The sequence below is a fragment of the Sceloporus occidentalis genome, unplaced genomic scaffold (assembly GCF_023333645.1).
Source record: "Sceloporus occidentalis isolate IW3139 unplaced genomic scaffold, rSceOcc1.0.p SCAF_3, whole genome shotgun sequence".
Lineage (NCBI taxonomy): Eukaryota > Metazoa > Chordata > Lepidosauria > Squamata > Phrynosomatidae > Sceloporus > Sceloporus occidentalis.
The window spans coordinates 189,244,646-189,261,452 of NW_028316983.1; the positions used below are offsets into that span (position 1 = coordinate 189,244,646).

At 38.5% G+C, this 16,807-nt stretch overlaps 1 protein-coding gene across 2 annotated transcripts in view; it reads left to right on the forward strand.

The window, feature by feature from the left end:
• LAMA3 (laminin subunit alpha 3) overlaps positions 1-16,807 on the forward strand; it is a 172,275-nt gene that overhangs the window by 40,182 nt on the left and 115,286 nt on the right. The window contains exons 8-16 of one of the 2 annotated variants that reach the window (XM_089517180.1): positions 393-511; positions 3,930-4,020; positions 5,855-5,986; positions 6,599-6,664; positions 7,075-7,116; positions 7,246-7,386; positions 8,510-8,644; positions 15,069-15,203; positions 16,434-16,571. In XM_089517180.1, the coding sequence (XP_089373306.1) occupies positions 393-511; positions 3,930-4,020; positions 5,855-5,986; positions 6,599-6,664; positions 7,075-7,116; positions 7,246-7,386; positions 8,510-8,644; positions 15,069-15,203; positions 16,434-16,571 (999 nt within the window). Of the gene's footprint in view, positions 1-392; positions 512-3,929; positions 4,021-5,854; positions 5,987-6,598; positions 6,665-7,074; positions 7,117-7,245; positions 7,387-8,509; positions 8,645-15,068; positions 15,208-16,433; positions 16,572-16,807 lie in introns of those variants that run through there. The other variant, XM_089517179.1, reaches the window with a different exon arrangement.

The window sequence follows — 16,807 nt, forward strand, 5'->3', positions numbered from 1 at the left end:
AATGTTTAAGGTAAAATATGTAGCATTATAGTGGCTTCTCACAGGTATAGGACAATGTTTCCTACTCCTTTAGCAGAATCAGTCTCAGTTTCTCAGGATCTTGGAATAATTTATGTAGGAAAAACAAAGCTGTTGTAGGAATGGAAGAAAATGGTGAGTGCAGAGAAGCAGTCACCAACAACATGCATATACCTGATGTAAGGGGTAGAGTTAAAAGCTGGGTCGCTTAGATATGGAGGAAGGTTAAAACATTTTTTTTAAACCTGGTGCCCTCCAAATTCATTGTACTACAATTTCCATTTTGCTGCATTGCACATTGAATGTTGAGATGCTTTTAAAAAATTTTATGCTCTTTTACTAATTTGCTCCACTGTTAAAATAAATTTTTTTAGCTTGCAACTGCCATGGACATGCCACCGACTGCTATTATGATCCTGAGATTGAGCAACGTAAAGAGAGCTTAAATCTTTATGGGGAGTATCAAGGTGGAGGGGTCTGCATTGACTGTCAGGTAAAATACCCCTACCCCACCTGTCCTCCTTTTTCTTGTAGTCAATAAATACATTGTAATTGGAAACAGCACACAAAGAAATACTTATTGTATCTTGGAAGACTGGACCTTATTCAGTCACTACAGATATCCTTAAATTTTAATTTCTATATTATACAGTATGTGATTACTTAGGTACTGATCCAGTTGTATTCACTGGAGCAATTTTTAGTGTGTTTAGGATTGTGACCTAAACTATAAATCCTAAGCAATACAGTATAGTGTATTTTTAATTAATGAAATTGAACAATTCCATAAACACCTATCACCACTTTTTCTAAAAGATTTATCCAAATTACTGGTCACCTGGTGTGCAACCTTCAAAAATGAATAACTTGCAATGCAAGTGGAAACATGTCTACTTATAAGCAAGTACCACTGAGTTCAGTGAGGCTTATCCTCTGGTAAATAGGTACAGACAGGATTGCAGCAGAAGTCTGCACTTATGGAGATAAGCTTCATTGATCTCAATAAGGCTTGTCTAAGAATGGGCATGTATAAGAATGCACTATGGACTTTATTTTTTAGCCACCTGAAGCTAACAACAGCTTAGGGGTAGGCATTGAGGTAGTCGCCAAACATTTAACCTATAGCTCCTATCAGCCCTCAGCCAGCATAAGCAGTTATAAGGGATTGTGGATGTTGTAGTGCAAAACTTGAGAATACTCAGTTATCAACCCCCTAAGTGAATTAAGTAGCCTCAATACACTGCTTTTTCTTTACACTTTGGTTAAAATGATGCATACACAAATATCTAAATAACAGAAGATGTTTTTATGTGAAGAAACTCCAGTCATGAACATGAAATAATACAAGAGAGACATATTGAAACATCTGTCTACCAATTACAAAATTCTTTTTAGCATTTAAATTAGATACTATTGACACTTGGAAATGTAATGTTTTGCAGCTGAATGACCCATTAGATCCTGGTTCTGGTCAGGCCTCATCCACATGTTTAGTGTCCAATTAGACTAGCAGGACTGTCAAGGTGGAATCAAGGCTTTTTTCTGCCTCAGGCAGAAAATCAAATAGTGCTATCTTCCTGAAGTCAAGATGTAGAAAATGTAAGGTCAGACACGTTATTTTGGCACCCGGGGCTGGTTTGGTTGAGAAATTAAAAAAGGCAAGCCTATACTTAGCAAGCAAGGGTGATCAAATCAATTGAGAGAAAAGGAGAAAAGAAGAGAGTACAGTCGGCCCTTCTTATACACGGATTTTTTATACACAGATTTAAGCATACACGGTTTGAAAATGTTCCAAAAAAGTATAAATTTACCTTGATGTTCCATTTTTTATTAGGGACACCATTTTGCTATGTCATTATATTTAATGGGACTTGAGCATACACGGATTTTGTTATACACGGGGGATCTTGGAACCAAACCCCAGCGTATAACAAGGATCCACTGTAGCTTGTGTGTTCCCTAGTACTGTTTGTGCCCCCGTAGAGTAACTGGTCTTCTACTTTTAGTCTGGGTTGAAAGGAAACATCCAGGGCATACATGATGTACTTTTGATCTCATTGCTCAGCTGAAAGCAGTTCTTGTCAAACCCATAACTGGATGTACATAAAACAAAAATTGTTTTTCAAGAGAAAGAGGAACACTCTTTGTCTTTGCTTTGGCATTTCACTGTGGAACTTTCTCTTTGTATTTTTGCCTTTGAAAGGACATGCTAGCTAAAGTTTTTCTCTGAACATCATGAAAGTGGATGAATGACTGGTATCTTAAGAAACACTGTCTGTTGCATCTCATGTTGATTGTCTACAATTTGATTTGAACAATAAAGTTGGGTGAAACTACTTAGCCATGAAATCTAATTATAGCTCTGTCTTCCTAGAAGAGGCATATGGATTGAGCTTGCCCTTTGCTCATTTTTATTTATAGAAACATAATTAGTAATGTTTTTGCAAATGGCAAAAGTGATGGAAACTGAGACATAGTGTACAGATTAATGTCTGGAAAAAGAGAATGACCTTATGTTTTGTTCTCTGCATCTAGCAATATGCTACTGGGGTCCTGATATAATTTGTTTGCTGTAGAACTAATTTTTCATCATCTCAAAGTTTAATTACCACTGATTTTCAAATAAGACAGTGGTATGATTTTATTTTCTAAAATATCCCTTGGCTTATTGAAGCTGAAATGTTATCTTGGCTGGAAAAGAGTGTTCTGCAATATATAAAAATCAGATGACTTGGCTGTTGGCACTCTATCCCAATTTAAATGAAAAGAGAACCAAAAACATCTTTATCAAAAGAGTGATAATAAACAGATGATATGAATTCATCTTTTATCTAATGACATTTTAATTCCATTACTTGAGCATTTTATATTTTTTCATAGTAACGTCATGAAATCTAAGATATTATGTTGGAAAGTTGTCAACATATGTCACAATTCAGCTGTAGGAACTGTCAAATTGAGCCAGGAGTATTGTGTCAAAGGGTTAAGTTGAGAAGGGAGTCCAGGATTTGGAACTGGGAGTCAAAACTGAAATTTTACATTTGGGAGCTGAACAACAAGTGAACAAACCATGAGCCACCTGTAGTAGCCATTCAATTATCTAGGAATTTCAGTATCCTACAGCTCAGTCATGACATATGTTGACAGTTTTCTTACATGGCATCTTAGATTTCATAATATTACCATGAAAAAAAAATATATATATAAGGTAGTAGAATTCAAATGACATTAGGTGAAAGATTTCACTGCTCAGGTGGTGTACCTTAACAGGTAGTAGTACTAAGCTGATTCTTGATTTTTGATTTTAACCTCTTAGTTTTTGACAATGTAATAAAGCAAAGAATCAGAATACACTGTATTTCTGTCACCTCATCCTCCTACTTTAGTGGTAGCAATGTATTTAAAGTACAGTTGGTATCTGTGGTGGATCCATTCTGAACCCCTCTGTGGGTACCAAAATCTGCAGATGCTCTGTGGATACCAAAATCTGCAGATGGCTATGTGGCCACACCACCATTGGGAACAACAGAACTTCAGTGGTGGCACGTGCACGTGGCCAGGCCACCATTGGGGACAGCTCCTGTTATCCCCAGTGGTGGCATGTGCACGCGACTGAACTGCCATTAGCGACAATGGGACTCATTATCCTGAATGGCAGTGCAGCCATGTGCACACACCACAACAGGGACAAAGAGGGCTGTCTCTAATGGTGGTGCAGCCATGTGCATGCGCCTTCTTTGGGGACTATGCAGGCATATAGTCTACAGTTGGTTGAATCCACAGATAGCAAGTCCGTGGATATGGAGGGTGAACTGTAATGTTAAAATGTCAATATCTAGCTGTTTTCTTGCTTAGGTGTTCTTGCAGTTGCATTTTTAATAATATATTCCTTTTTTGTTGTTGTTACATAGCATAACACAGCTGGCATAAATTGTGAGCGATGTGCAAATGGTTACTATCGTCCTTACGGTGTTCCAGTGACAGCACCACATGGATGTATACGTATGCGATTTTCATCTTAACTTTTAAATGATGAAAGTATTGCCTTCTGTGCCCAAAGAGGCACAGGAAGAATTGGCAAGATTAATTTTAATATATTTTAGAATATGGGATTAACATTTCTCTTGCATTTAGCACCATTGAATCTAAAGTAGAGTACATCCCCTGTGTCTGTAGGACTGGTACTGGTCCCAAAAATATGTTCTCTCTAGGCATTGTCTAGGTCCTCCAATGCAATTCTGTGGTATGCTTCTAGTGCAAGTTGAGCACAGAGTCACAGTGGAGGACCTAAAAATGTCTAGAGAGGTGTTCTCTCTAGGAATCTCTAGGATGGGTTCTCCAGCACAACTGTATGGTCAACTTCATCCTGAGGTCATTAATTTCAATCTAGTTCACTGTTATCTGCAATTTTACATTTCCATGGTAAGTCAGAGACCATATCTCCTGCAAATACAAGGGTTGTATTGTAGTATAAAACAACTTTGGCAAGAATAGTTTCTTTCCAGAACTTGGAGCTGTTACTTTGGGGATTACAACTCCTATAACCTTCCAGCTAGCATGACTGGTGGTCATGTTGGCTGGGGGATTCAAGATGTTTATATGTGAAAGAAGTAACACTTGTAGAGTCTTTTATTTCATCAGTTTATTATTATAATTGTGATAGGAAGTGCCACACTTGTTAAATGTTTTTCTATCACAGAGATTTTAAAAATACTAAAGCACCTTGTTGTTGTCTCTGTGCAGTGGAATGTTTTAGATAGATTTTGTCCATCCAGAAAGCTTAATTATAACCACAAAGTTATATAGATGGCTGCTTCTGTTCTGTCTATGCTAATTTATTTATTTAATTGGTCTAAGAAAAATCAAGCAAAGGCTCTTGCACTATCTGCAACTGCCCCTGGACAGAGATGGAAACATTAGCCATGCTTTTGTAATGTCAGGTCTAATGACTTGACTACTGCAATTTACTGTGGGTGAACTGGCCTCTGAAGAACCCTTTAGAAACTTTTAGTTGACTCAGAATACTGCAGCTGTATTTTTGGCTGTGATTTCTTGAATGGGATGTGTCAGTCTGGTTCTTAACAACTGAACTGATTGCCATTCGATATCTGAGAACTATTTGAAAGGCTAGTGTGATTATTCTGAAACATCTGCATGCCACAGGAACTGGGTAAAGGAAGGATTGTACAGTATATGTTCATGTGATACTGCCCATATATAGCAATCACCTTTAGGGTTATTTTCTGAATATTCCTGCCTTTGGTAAATCAGATAGGCAGTGATCAGAAAATATTTTTGCAAAATCCCAGACCATGAAATGCTTTCACCGTGGTGGTGAATTGGTGAGATACCTCAAATCACTTTGGCAGCAGGTGCAGGCCTTCTTATGTATTCAGATATTTTAAAATACTTGTCTTAAACAGTGTTGCAATATTTTTTGTTTTTGACTTATTTTCCTGTGTCCTAAGTCAGTAATCAAGTTGTAACCTGAGTAGTGAAACATAAATACTTCAATAAATTCATAAAGATACTAAAGATACCATGATGTATGAGATGGCGAAATTGCAACTTGAAATACCAGACAAGTGGCCACTTCCTTCCCTGTGAGCTTAAGAAGTAAAAGCATATATACATGTGAAAAATATCCTCTCCAAACTGCCTAAGCTTCTTTCAGTAGGAGAGCATCACATTGTTGTATGAAGTAATATTACAATTCTAGATTTAAGTGATATCTAAGAAGTTGTACAATTGAAATTCCTATAATTGTAATGTTAGCCTTCAGTAATTAAATAAATTCAGCTGAAGAAAGCTTTTATAATGATGTTGTTTCATGCAGGCTGCAGCTGCATTCCAGAACATTCTAATGGCTGTGAGGAAGGATCTGGTAGATGTTATTGTAAACGTAATTATCAGGGTAGAAGCTGTGATGAGTGTGCTGATGGACATCATAATTTTCCTTTCTGCTACTGTGAGTATCACTATATCAACACATCTCTGCCTTTTTGCCATTTGTTATACTAAACATCGCTCAGCATCCAGTTGTTCCAATCACTAAAGTATCAGTAAGTCATCAATAAATAAATATTATTCTATTAAGTAAAAGTATAAAACAGATATTGTGATCTTTGCCATGCAATCAAGATAGAAGTAACAGTCATTTATTGAACCCTGAGGTAAAGAAGATATCTATAATAAAAAATCTATGGTTCTCTTTCTATGATTAGTTGTTTTCAGGGGTTGAGGGCAAACAACTGCGAGTTCTATTTTTAAACATACTTGCTTTGTGGATGCGTTCCCTCATCTCTCCTTTTCTGGGTGATATTAACAATACTGTAAAATGTTTCAGGCCCCCCTTTCCCCTCGATTAATGCAATTCAGGTTAAGTATTAGAAAGTCACCATGACTCATGGTATATGAATGTCCTGTCCATTTACATTTTTATATCTTGACTCTTAAATTGTAACCTGTTCTGTTGAACTATGAACCACCTTAAATGTCATGGGAGAAAGGCAGTATATAAATGTACTAAATGTGTGTGTTATTTTCTCAATGGCTGTGTCTTCTTTCTCCCACATAAAAGGGATTCCTGTGCATCCAATTACTACTTCAAGTCCAAAAGAAGACCCATCAGCTGGTCATATAACTGGCAAGTTTTGTTCTTTGAGATTTTACCATTTGAATGGCCCAGTGTGTGCACGCACGCACACACACATATGCACATCTGTGCAGGCATACACAAACACCTGCAAAGGAAGTGGACCTTTGCTTGTCAAGAGCTCATCCATCACAAGGTGTTCTGGATATGTGAAGACTTGTCTGTTTCTTAACACTGAAAAATCTTTCCCTTCCTTGACCTCAGTTTCTGCACCTGGAAATGAGTATGCAACTGCTTTAGTAATGCAGTGCTCAGGTTTTAGGACAGTTCTTGTACAATTAGTACTGTAATTGTCTATGAAGCACTATCCTTCATTCCTCCCTGCCTTGCTTTTTTTATATATGCGGGTTTCCTTTGCATATGATGTGACTCTGAAGTGCTCTTATTTCTTTCGAAATTAGGAGATGGCTGCAAACCAGGATTTTTTGGACTGCATTGTCAGCGTAAGTTGTATAAGTGCACCAAAAGATGCCAAAGTCAAATGCTGCACAATTTTTTCTCCATTCAAAATGTGTTCAAAATTCAAGACTATTAATATTTAATTTAATTTCCTTTAAATTTGTGCTCTCTAGCTTGTCAGTGCCATGGCTCAGGAGTGTTGAATGTTGACGACTGTGATCAGAAGTCAGGGCAGTGCCAATGCTATACTGGGTTTCAGGGGACTGCATGTGACAGTTGTGCAGTGGGATATTTCCATTATCCTTTCTGTCAGAGTAAGTCTCAGTTGTTCTATTTGTTTTTTATATTGTATTCAAATATTTTTGGGGTAGCTGTCTTGGGATCTATTAAGTGGAAAGGTAGAATATAAATAAAGAAATAGTCATTTACATATTATATAGGTAATTGATAAAGTCACATCATTTAGAGATTTCAGCAATCCAACAGAATTCCTAGAGGCTCCCATATAGAGAATAGACAATCAGATTTGCATGTTTACATCCTGTTAAGAAAATCATGAACCAAGTTATTTTGAGAATTAAGTTTTATTCTAATATGAAATACTGCAATCTTTTGATACCTGATGCAGGGTTAGTGACCTGTTTGTCTTGGTGTGCCTAAAAAGAAAGAAAAGAAAGAGAAGAGCAAGGGAGCATATGAGGGAAGCAAATGTTAAGTTTCAACATGTCCTTCATAAGAGCAGACTGAATTTAAAAACCTGGACTGTAATCAATTACAAATTTCTCTGTGCTATTAGCCATCTGTGTAGGTGTGCATGTGTTTACCTGAGGGGAGGAACAATTTTCAAATTCTGCTCTGGGCCACATGACTTCCAAACAAAAATAAATTCTTCTGCACCTTCCACTGAATGTATTGCCATGCATCACACAGTCGCCTTACAAACATGAAGAGCATAGGGCAGAATTTATTGCCTTAACCAAATAGCAGCATTTGCATGTCACACAAATTACAGGCATAGCAATGTCTCAGAAACTAACGGGGCCTCATCCTCTAGCTGAGACTGTAAACTCTAAATCTTGATTCAGTGTATCAACTTCTCAGTGGCTTTTCAAGACAAATATTGAGTGCAGGGATAGGGAACATTTGGCCCCTTAAAAATGTTTTGCCCTATAAACTCCATTCAGTCTCACCAAGCATGGGCTTTGATAAGGTTAGTGCTAGGCTTTCAGACCACATTGACCAGATCTCCTCAAGGACACAAATAAATTGACCTTAACTGTAAGCAGTAATTCAACTGATGGACTAGCAAAAATGTCAAAAAGAAAATTGTGGGAAATTTTCACTATGGTTCTGGAATGATTTAGCTAGGAGTGCACTTAAAAGTGTTGTTTTTTCAATGAACAATGGCTTTCTAAAGTGTTCTGTTTTTCTTGGCAGAATGTGAATGTAATTTAGCTGGCACTCTCCCAGAAGTTTGTGACTTCCAAGGGAGATGCCTTTGTCGTTCTGAAGTAGATGACATTCATTGTAACAGCTGCCGCCCTGGATATCATTCTTTCCCCTTCTGTCAAGGTAAAAATATTTTAGAAAGTGTTAATTTCTCCAATGGGAATTCAGACTTGTAAATAAATCTTATAACACCTTCTTTTCAGGTTGCTAATTGTAAATGGTGAAATAGATAAGGATCTCCATCTTGTTGTGAAATGGTATGTTTACAGGAAAAGGGAAGGATGCAAAATGTCTCTAGGGTGAGCTGTTACACCTTGGGAATTGGGAAGGGAGCTAATTCTCAGAACCTGTCTTTCATTCAGATGTAAGGAACTACCTTACACCAAATCAGACAATATGTAGTCCTTTTCATATCATCAGGAGTTAGTCCCACTGAGTGTAATATGGTTCACTTCTGAGTAGACAAATATAAGATTACACAGCTGGTGTGTAATTACACACTGGCAACAGTTAAAGTTTTCCCTAACTTATTACATGAAATCTTATTAAAATGTTTTGGGCATGTTGACAGTGGTCTGGGTGTGGAAGAATTTTCTATAGTTCTGTTGTCATGGACTGATCATTACCTGGTGGGATTTAGACTCACTGGAACTTGGAGCTTCTGCAAGGATGGGCGAAGCTCTAAGATGATCTGACCCAGGAGATTTATGGATCCAGATGAATTCCTGATGGCTCTTGGGGAGTTTCCTGTTGTCTTGACAGGTGATCCTGGATGATCTCTGGAATTGAGAAATGGCCAGGGCAGTGGACACCATTGCCCCTAAACATCTTCTTACAGGAAGTGGAGGCCCCTGAGGAGGTGGTGGTGATGAAATGAATGGGACAGAGATTAGAATGATGATGGCGGAAGACTTGGAGTGAATCTGAAGAGGCACTAGAGTTCATTGGAAGGCCTATGCTGTGGTGATGGTGGCAAAAAAAGAAATTACATTTCTCAGCCCCCCTTGCATCTGCATAGTGTCATCCAGAGGAGCTGACTTGAGTGGTCAGGGGCATTCCCACAAGATGAAAACAAAGACCACTTGACAGCTCACTGTGATGAATTTGCAAAACACTTTGCAGACATAATTGCTTGGATTGACTCTGACTTGGATACCATAGTTGAGATATGACCAGTGATTGTAATCTTGGTACTTCTTTGTCCTGTATTATTGGATTTGTTTCAATTTGTGCAATTTGAGGAAGTGGACATGATCTTTGGAAAAGTAAGGCTACAGTGTATATACTGGATCCTTGCCCTTCCTGGTTTCTGAAAACTGGTAGAGGGGGATTGTCCAAGTGGGTAAAGGCAGTGGTGAATGCCTCAGTGCAGCAAGGGAGGTTTACAACCTGCCTAAAGTAGGCTGTGGTGAGGCTGTTACTGAAAAAGGATTCCCTGGATCCCACCATTCTCAAAAACTATTGACCAGTCTCTAATGTTGCATTCTTGGGCAAGGTTCTGGAGCATGTGGTGGCCTCCTGACTCCAGGGCTTTCTGGATGCAGTGGATTTTTAGGTCCACCATAGGCAACATGATGGAAACAGCATGGATCACCTTGGTGGTTGACCTACCCAGGGAACTGGACATGGGGAGTGCGTCTCTGTTGGTTCTACTGGACCTCTCAGCAGCCTGACCATGCTGTCCTTCTGGCCGACTCTGGGATGCGACTTGGGGTGGTTTCAGTCTTTTTTGTGAACTCAGAAGGTGATGATGGAGGGCTCCTGCTCGATGCTCTTGCTATTGGTCTGTGGGGTCCCTCAGGGTTCTGGTTTATACCCCATGCTTTTTAACATCCACCTAAAAACACTGGGGGAGGCCATCCAGTGTTTTGGGGTGCAGTGTCACCAATATGCTGATGACAGCAAACTCGATCTCTCTTTCCTGTGTGATTCCAAGGAAACTGTCTTGATACTAAACCAATGTCTATTGTCAGTAATGGACTGGATGAAAGCAAACAAGTTGAAACTTAATCGAGGCAAGACAGAGGTGCTTCTGGTCAGTTGAAAGGTAGGTCAAGGAATAAGGACTCCACCTGTGCTGTATGGGGTTACACAAATCTCAGGCTCCAGCTTGGATGTTCCCCTGGACTCAACTCTGAGCCTGTGTGCCTAGGTTTCACAAATGGCCAGGAGTGCATTTGCACAGCTAAAACTAGTGTCATATCCTTCAGATATGAGATCTGGCTACAGTGACATATGCCTTGATTACATATATTAACGTAATACGCTCTATGTAGGGCTACCTTTGGAAACTGTTTGGAAACTTGAGTGAGTCCAAAAGGCCGCAGTCAGTATGCTGACCAGGGCCAGTTATAGAGAGCATATAACTACCTTGTTAAAACAGCTTCACTGGCTACTGGTTTGTTTCCAGGCACAATTCAAAGTGTTGATGATTTATAAAGCCATATACAAAATTCTAATATCTACAGGGAAAGGCTTTCTTTTGGTCCTGCCACCATCATAGGCTCATTTGGTGAGGACACAAGAAAGAACCTTCTCAGTAGATGCTCCCACTCTCTGGAGATGAGGCTGGCCCTCTCCCAGCTTTCCTTTTGCCAGAAGGCAAAGGCCATTTTGCTTAAGCAGGCTTTTAGTGAGTAAATAGGGAAGCTTCTTATTGGAATGTTTTATTTATCTTTTAGAACTTTTGTATATCTTTTAAATGATTTTTAGATTGTTTTATGTGGTGATTTTAATTGTTTTATTAAAAACATTTATTGTGAAAGTTGTTTAACTGACTCTGTCTAGTAGTCACCTTGGGTCTCACTCTGGGAGAAAGCCAGTATACAAATGAAAAACAAAAAACAAAACAATAAATAAATAATAAAATAACTGCTGGGGGTTGGATCTTTGACTACAAATGTTGGGCTGCAGTGTTTTCCCATACAGGTGGGCAACTTAACAACTTTCAAGCCAAGTGTTGGCCTTTGAGACCTTTTCTGTGGTTCTTCATGCCCACCTTCTTCTCCTGAAGTGCCACAGAATTCTTCCTGCCCACACTTCAGCTAATACTCAACAAATTAGGCAGCACTTAGGTGACTGCTGTTTCTCCTGTCCTTCTTCCCAGCCTTCTTCTCCTTTCTTTTCCTCCTCTTACCCACCCTCCACTTCTTACAGCTCTGCACTATTTGGTGCAAGCCCCCTAGGTATGGCGGCCAAAGTGTCTCCTACAAGAGGGCTCTTGTAATCTGCTTTCTATCCTGGCAACTAATTCTGCTGGTGAAGTTTGGTAATGTGTCAAAATAATGTCACCTGACTTTGTAAGGATTATTATTATCACATGCCAGTAAACAAGATAGTGAGAGCTGGTCACTAAAAAAAAAAAAGAAGAAAGATAAATTGCATTATGCTTATATGGGTATATAATGTTTGTTTATTATTTAATGGTACATTGGGACATATTGCAAACTTTAAAAGGTCCCCTTATTGCAAAATGCTGGATTAAGTCTACAGCAAAAGAGGTTGAACTAGAAACTTCTTGGATCTGGAGAAGACTCATATGCTTTAATGAAAAACATAAAGCATTCTTCAGTTTGTGTATAAGAACATTTATAAGGAACTGAATTGGAGAAAATGCATCCCAAGCTGCCTTGGTTTAAATTTTGGGGTTTAAAAATTGTCATGAAGCCTGGTTGGTGAGAATCGTGGAAAAATGAAATGCATCCAAAGAAAAGAAATATAATATGAAAACTACTTGAAATGGAAAGGAAACTTCAGACTATAAATATATAGTTCCGTATATCAATGTGGAGTTGGCTGGGGCACATAAAAGAAGTGCATAACTATTATTTTGCTGAGCATGTTTTTATTATTGATTTCAGTGGAGCTTTATGCATTTTTCAAAATGCTCAGTAAACAGAAACATACAAACACACATATATACATATTTCACTTGGATGATGCTTGAACTTGTTTTTGTATATGTAATACTATTGTTCTTCCTCATTCACGGGTTTATCATTCACAGATTTGATTATTCATGAGTTTGTCCAGATGGGGTGGGAAGAAGGGTGAAAGCAAACTAGACAGAGAGAAAGAGGGCTCTTTCCATCCACAGGCACCCTGGCCACAGAAGAAAAAGGGAGGGAGGACAGACAGGTAGGCAAAGAAAGAGACAGAGGGGGAGGAGAGAGGCAAATGAAGAGAGGCAGGGAAGACTATTAGGCATGGAAAAAGAAGCAGCAACAAGTGAACTGCCCAGGACCATGGCACCACTTTTCATCTCTTGCACTTCTCAAGAGAGTGCTGTTGAGGAAGGGAGTGCTATGGATATTTGCAGTTTTTCCATTTTTGTAGGGGTCCTGCGCACCTAGCCCCTGCGATTGTGCAGGGCTAGGTGTATATGTCTTTTGGATGTATAATATATGAAAAATGGAACATCCTTTAGCTCTATGCAGTTTGAATGCAGACCTCAAGATCCAGCCTTAGCAACACCGTGCAAAGAGTCCCCAGATTTGTTTTACTAAAGGCTCCTAAGTCCCATCCTTAAATTTTATCCCCTTCAGGACCCACTCATTAAACCTAGCCTTCTACCTCCATAGATTTCTGCTTTCAGTCTCCCTTTCTACCTTCCCATCTACCCATCACATAGGAGCTAATATACAGAATCCAGACAATTAAGGGAGCAACTAGAAACAAAGAAATAAATGGAAGCACAGTTAGCCAAAGTGGTTTTCTTTCTTTTCTTTTTTTTTTTTTTTGGAAGAAGAGAATGGTAGAAAACTATGATCTGTCCAGTTCAAGTCACTGATGTTTGCATTTGCATAATCATAGAATCATACATATGAGATACTTTACATCTGAATTAGTGAAGAGTCTGCTTGTGGACAAGGCACATCCGAGATGTACGCTAGTACAATGAGAGCCAGTATGATGTAGTAGTTTGAAGGTTGGACCATGTCCATAACTCTGGAGAACAGAGTTCAAATCCCTGCTCTAGCATGGAATCCCACTGGGTGACCTTGAGCAAGTCACATTCTCTCAGTCTCAAAGGAAGGCAAAGGCAAACCCCTTCTGAACAAATTTTGCCAAGAAAATGGCCATTATAGTTTCATCTTAGGGTTGCCATAAGTCAGAAATGACTTGCGGGCACATAGCAACAACAACAACAACAACAACAATGTATCCCATATAGAGAAAGTATAGTGCATCTCAAAATTCCTTTGGAAAAAAACATTAAGAGTCCTGCATAGAGAGAGTACATTCAGAGTCATTCTGGATATAATAAATTCATTATGATTATAGATAATCCTGCATATGTATTCCCGTATTCTTAGCTTTTGATTATATATATTCTAAAATTATGTACGTTAGATTGTATTTGGATTTCAGCATTTGTAATCATGCCAGAATCTTTTATGCTTCCCCACATCCCTGTGACTTAAGGACAACCAGAGTAGTGGAGAAAGATGAGTTTTCATCATGCAGGTAGTCACTCAGTGCTAGACATCATGCTGATAGGACATCATCGAATAGTACTTTTGTAAGCGTTAATTTCTCACCACGTCTATTGAGGCTTAGCGCTTTTTGGATTTACCAAAATTCTCAATGAATTCCAATAATAATTACCCAGAAAATCTGTCCCTCAGTTCTGCTCAAGATGAATCTGGCAAATATGTCCAAGATTCCATCTTAAAGCCAAATTCAACTATTATAGTGAGTTTGAAACAGGAAAAAATTATAAATATTAGTTTGCAGTGTAACTGAAAAGTTAGCAACAGTGTTCAATAAAAGATAGCACTTCATCCACTTTGTATTCTCAGTTATTTGGGCATATTCAGATATTAGTTCAAAATTGGGCTGGCTACTTTAGTTGTGTGATGTGCCCTAGGAAGAGGTGTAGCTTTTAAAAGAATAGTGAACTAACAACCATATTTTAGCATCTTTTGGGGCAGGCTTTTTTGATATTTCGTTTGTTTGTTTGTTTTACTATAAGCAGCCATTCATCTGTCATTTTGCTTTTGTTCAATTTATAATGATTAGAATTTTTAAATGTGTATAGAATTTTAACAGGCTATTCTTGTAATAAACAACATTGCAAAACTTGGGACCTATTGATCAATAGGCTCCTTGAGCTATTAAATTCTTACAGGTGGATATTAGCGTAACAGTACCACCAGCACTTTCCTAAATAACATTTTGTTGGCTTAGAATAAGTTTTTTTTTTTAAGTTTCTGCTTGGATCTAAGCCATATCAGTGCTGCAGATTTATGGACAAGAAAGTATAGGAATTTTCTTTGTTTGCCATTTATTAACAACCATTTGAATTTTTCATTTTATGCTGGTAGGAAATAATTAAATTAAATCTTTTTCTAAGGTGTAAACAGTTACGTAGCAGGAAGAGTATTATTCCTTCATGGTCAATTTGCACTAAAAGCAACATCTTGCCTCAGAAGAGTTAGGATGTTATTTTCTTTCTTGGAGTTTTGCTAAGGGAGATGCATGAAAACTGACAATTTAACAAAAGGTTACATAAATAGTGTGATCCTTTCTGATTCTTCCTACACAGAGTGCAACTGTGATGCAGCTGGATCTGTGAACAACACCTGTGGCCCTCAAGGTCATTGTCTTTGCCATATAAATTATGCTGGTCCTAAATGCAGGCAGTGTGCTCCTGGATATTATAACTATCCCACTTGCTTGTGTAAGTAAGTTTTTCTTTTACTTATTTCTCAGCTGCTAAACTTACTAGATGCCCCCTTTTTTTTAAAAAAAATAGTCCTTAACTTATGGCTTGGCAGTTCCTGTTTTTAGCATTTAAATGCAAACTGTGGCTCTCACAGCTCCATATATGGATTCAGACCCATTCTTTGTCAAAATCCCAGTTAGACATTGCTTCCTTGCAGAAAAAAGCACTCCTGCTGTGTGTGATTCTACTGACATTCTGTTTCTCAAGTTTATATATGCTAATAAACTGTCATTAACATTACACAATATCATGACTGATGGCCTTTAGTAGCAAAAAAGCATAGTTGATTTATGACCCATAGAAATGGTGGCGTACATCCCATAGACACAGGATGTCCGAAGCTCAATATACACAGCTAAATGAATTATATTCAACAAGATCAGGAAAAGATGCCTGAGACTTTGGAGAGTATTTCTAAATATGTTATTGGTATGATGGACCAGTGGTTTGGCTTAAATGTTTTCAATGCCCAGCAATTTTTGTTGGATGTTATGCAACACCTGTTTGGATATCTGCAGGTGCAATTTTGCTTTTTGGTGGCTTCAAATCATGGTAGTCTAAAATGTCTTAAAGTTAGTGATGTGACAATCAGAGGTCTTGCAGCACTGAAGGAATTCCTGTTTCTGTCTATAATGTATAGTTTGATCCTAAGTGTCCTCTAGATACTACTGAGTTGAATGTACAGTAATAAATTTTCAATATGTCAGCCATTTCCCCCCTTCCCGTTCAGTTCTAGCTCTCAAAGACTAAGCCCTAGTGTAGAAGCACATTAAGAAAGGAATAACAGAACTCTCCTTCCTTTTTCTGCTGTAGGTTAGAGTCCTCAGCCAGATTGCCTTCATAGCTGGGAGCTACAAGGCAATAAATAGATCTCAGTCCTAAGCCCTAAATCACATATTTGTCTTTTTTTTTCCAAAAAAGGGAAGCAAGGGCTGTTACTTGCTTGAGCATGTCTACAAAGCATGCATAGAATGATGTTGAAGAAATGTTAATTCAGTGACTTCTAACTGTGGGTGCCCAGATTTGGATTACAGTGGGCATTGCCCTCTCTGCCTTCTGCATTTTGGCCAGCAGGACAGTGGGGGCTGTAGTCCAAAAACATCTAGGGACAACTTGAAGCTTGGTGGATAACAAAACATCTGTTGTGTAAATACTGCCATTTCTAAAATTAACACCTTTGTTCAGCTTGTAGGTGCTCACCCCATGGCTCCTACCAAGGCTCATGCAATCCAACCACAGGGCAATGTGAGTGTCGACCTGGCATAACAGGCCAACAATGTGACAGATGCCTCTCAGCAGAGCTGCACTTTCCTCATTGCCAAGGTAATATTTGCAAGGACATTTCTAATTTTGGCAAGTTATAGAGGCAGTAATCCAATGATATGGACCTCCATGGGCTGTGAAGATTATGAAAAGTTTAGCTCCCAACATAGTTGAATAGTTTTTTAAGTTGTCATCACTAACAATCAGATGTTTAAATTTGAAATCAGCAAATACTTTGGGTGGTGATGGGCAAGTAACAGGTTTGCTGATGTCCACTTGAGCAGAGGGAGAATTAA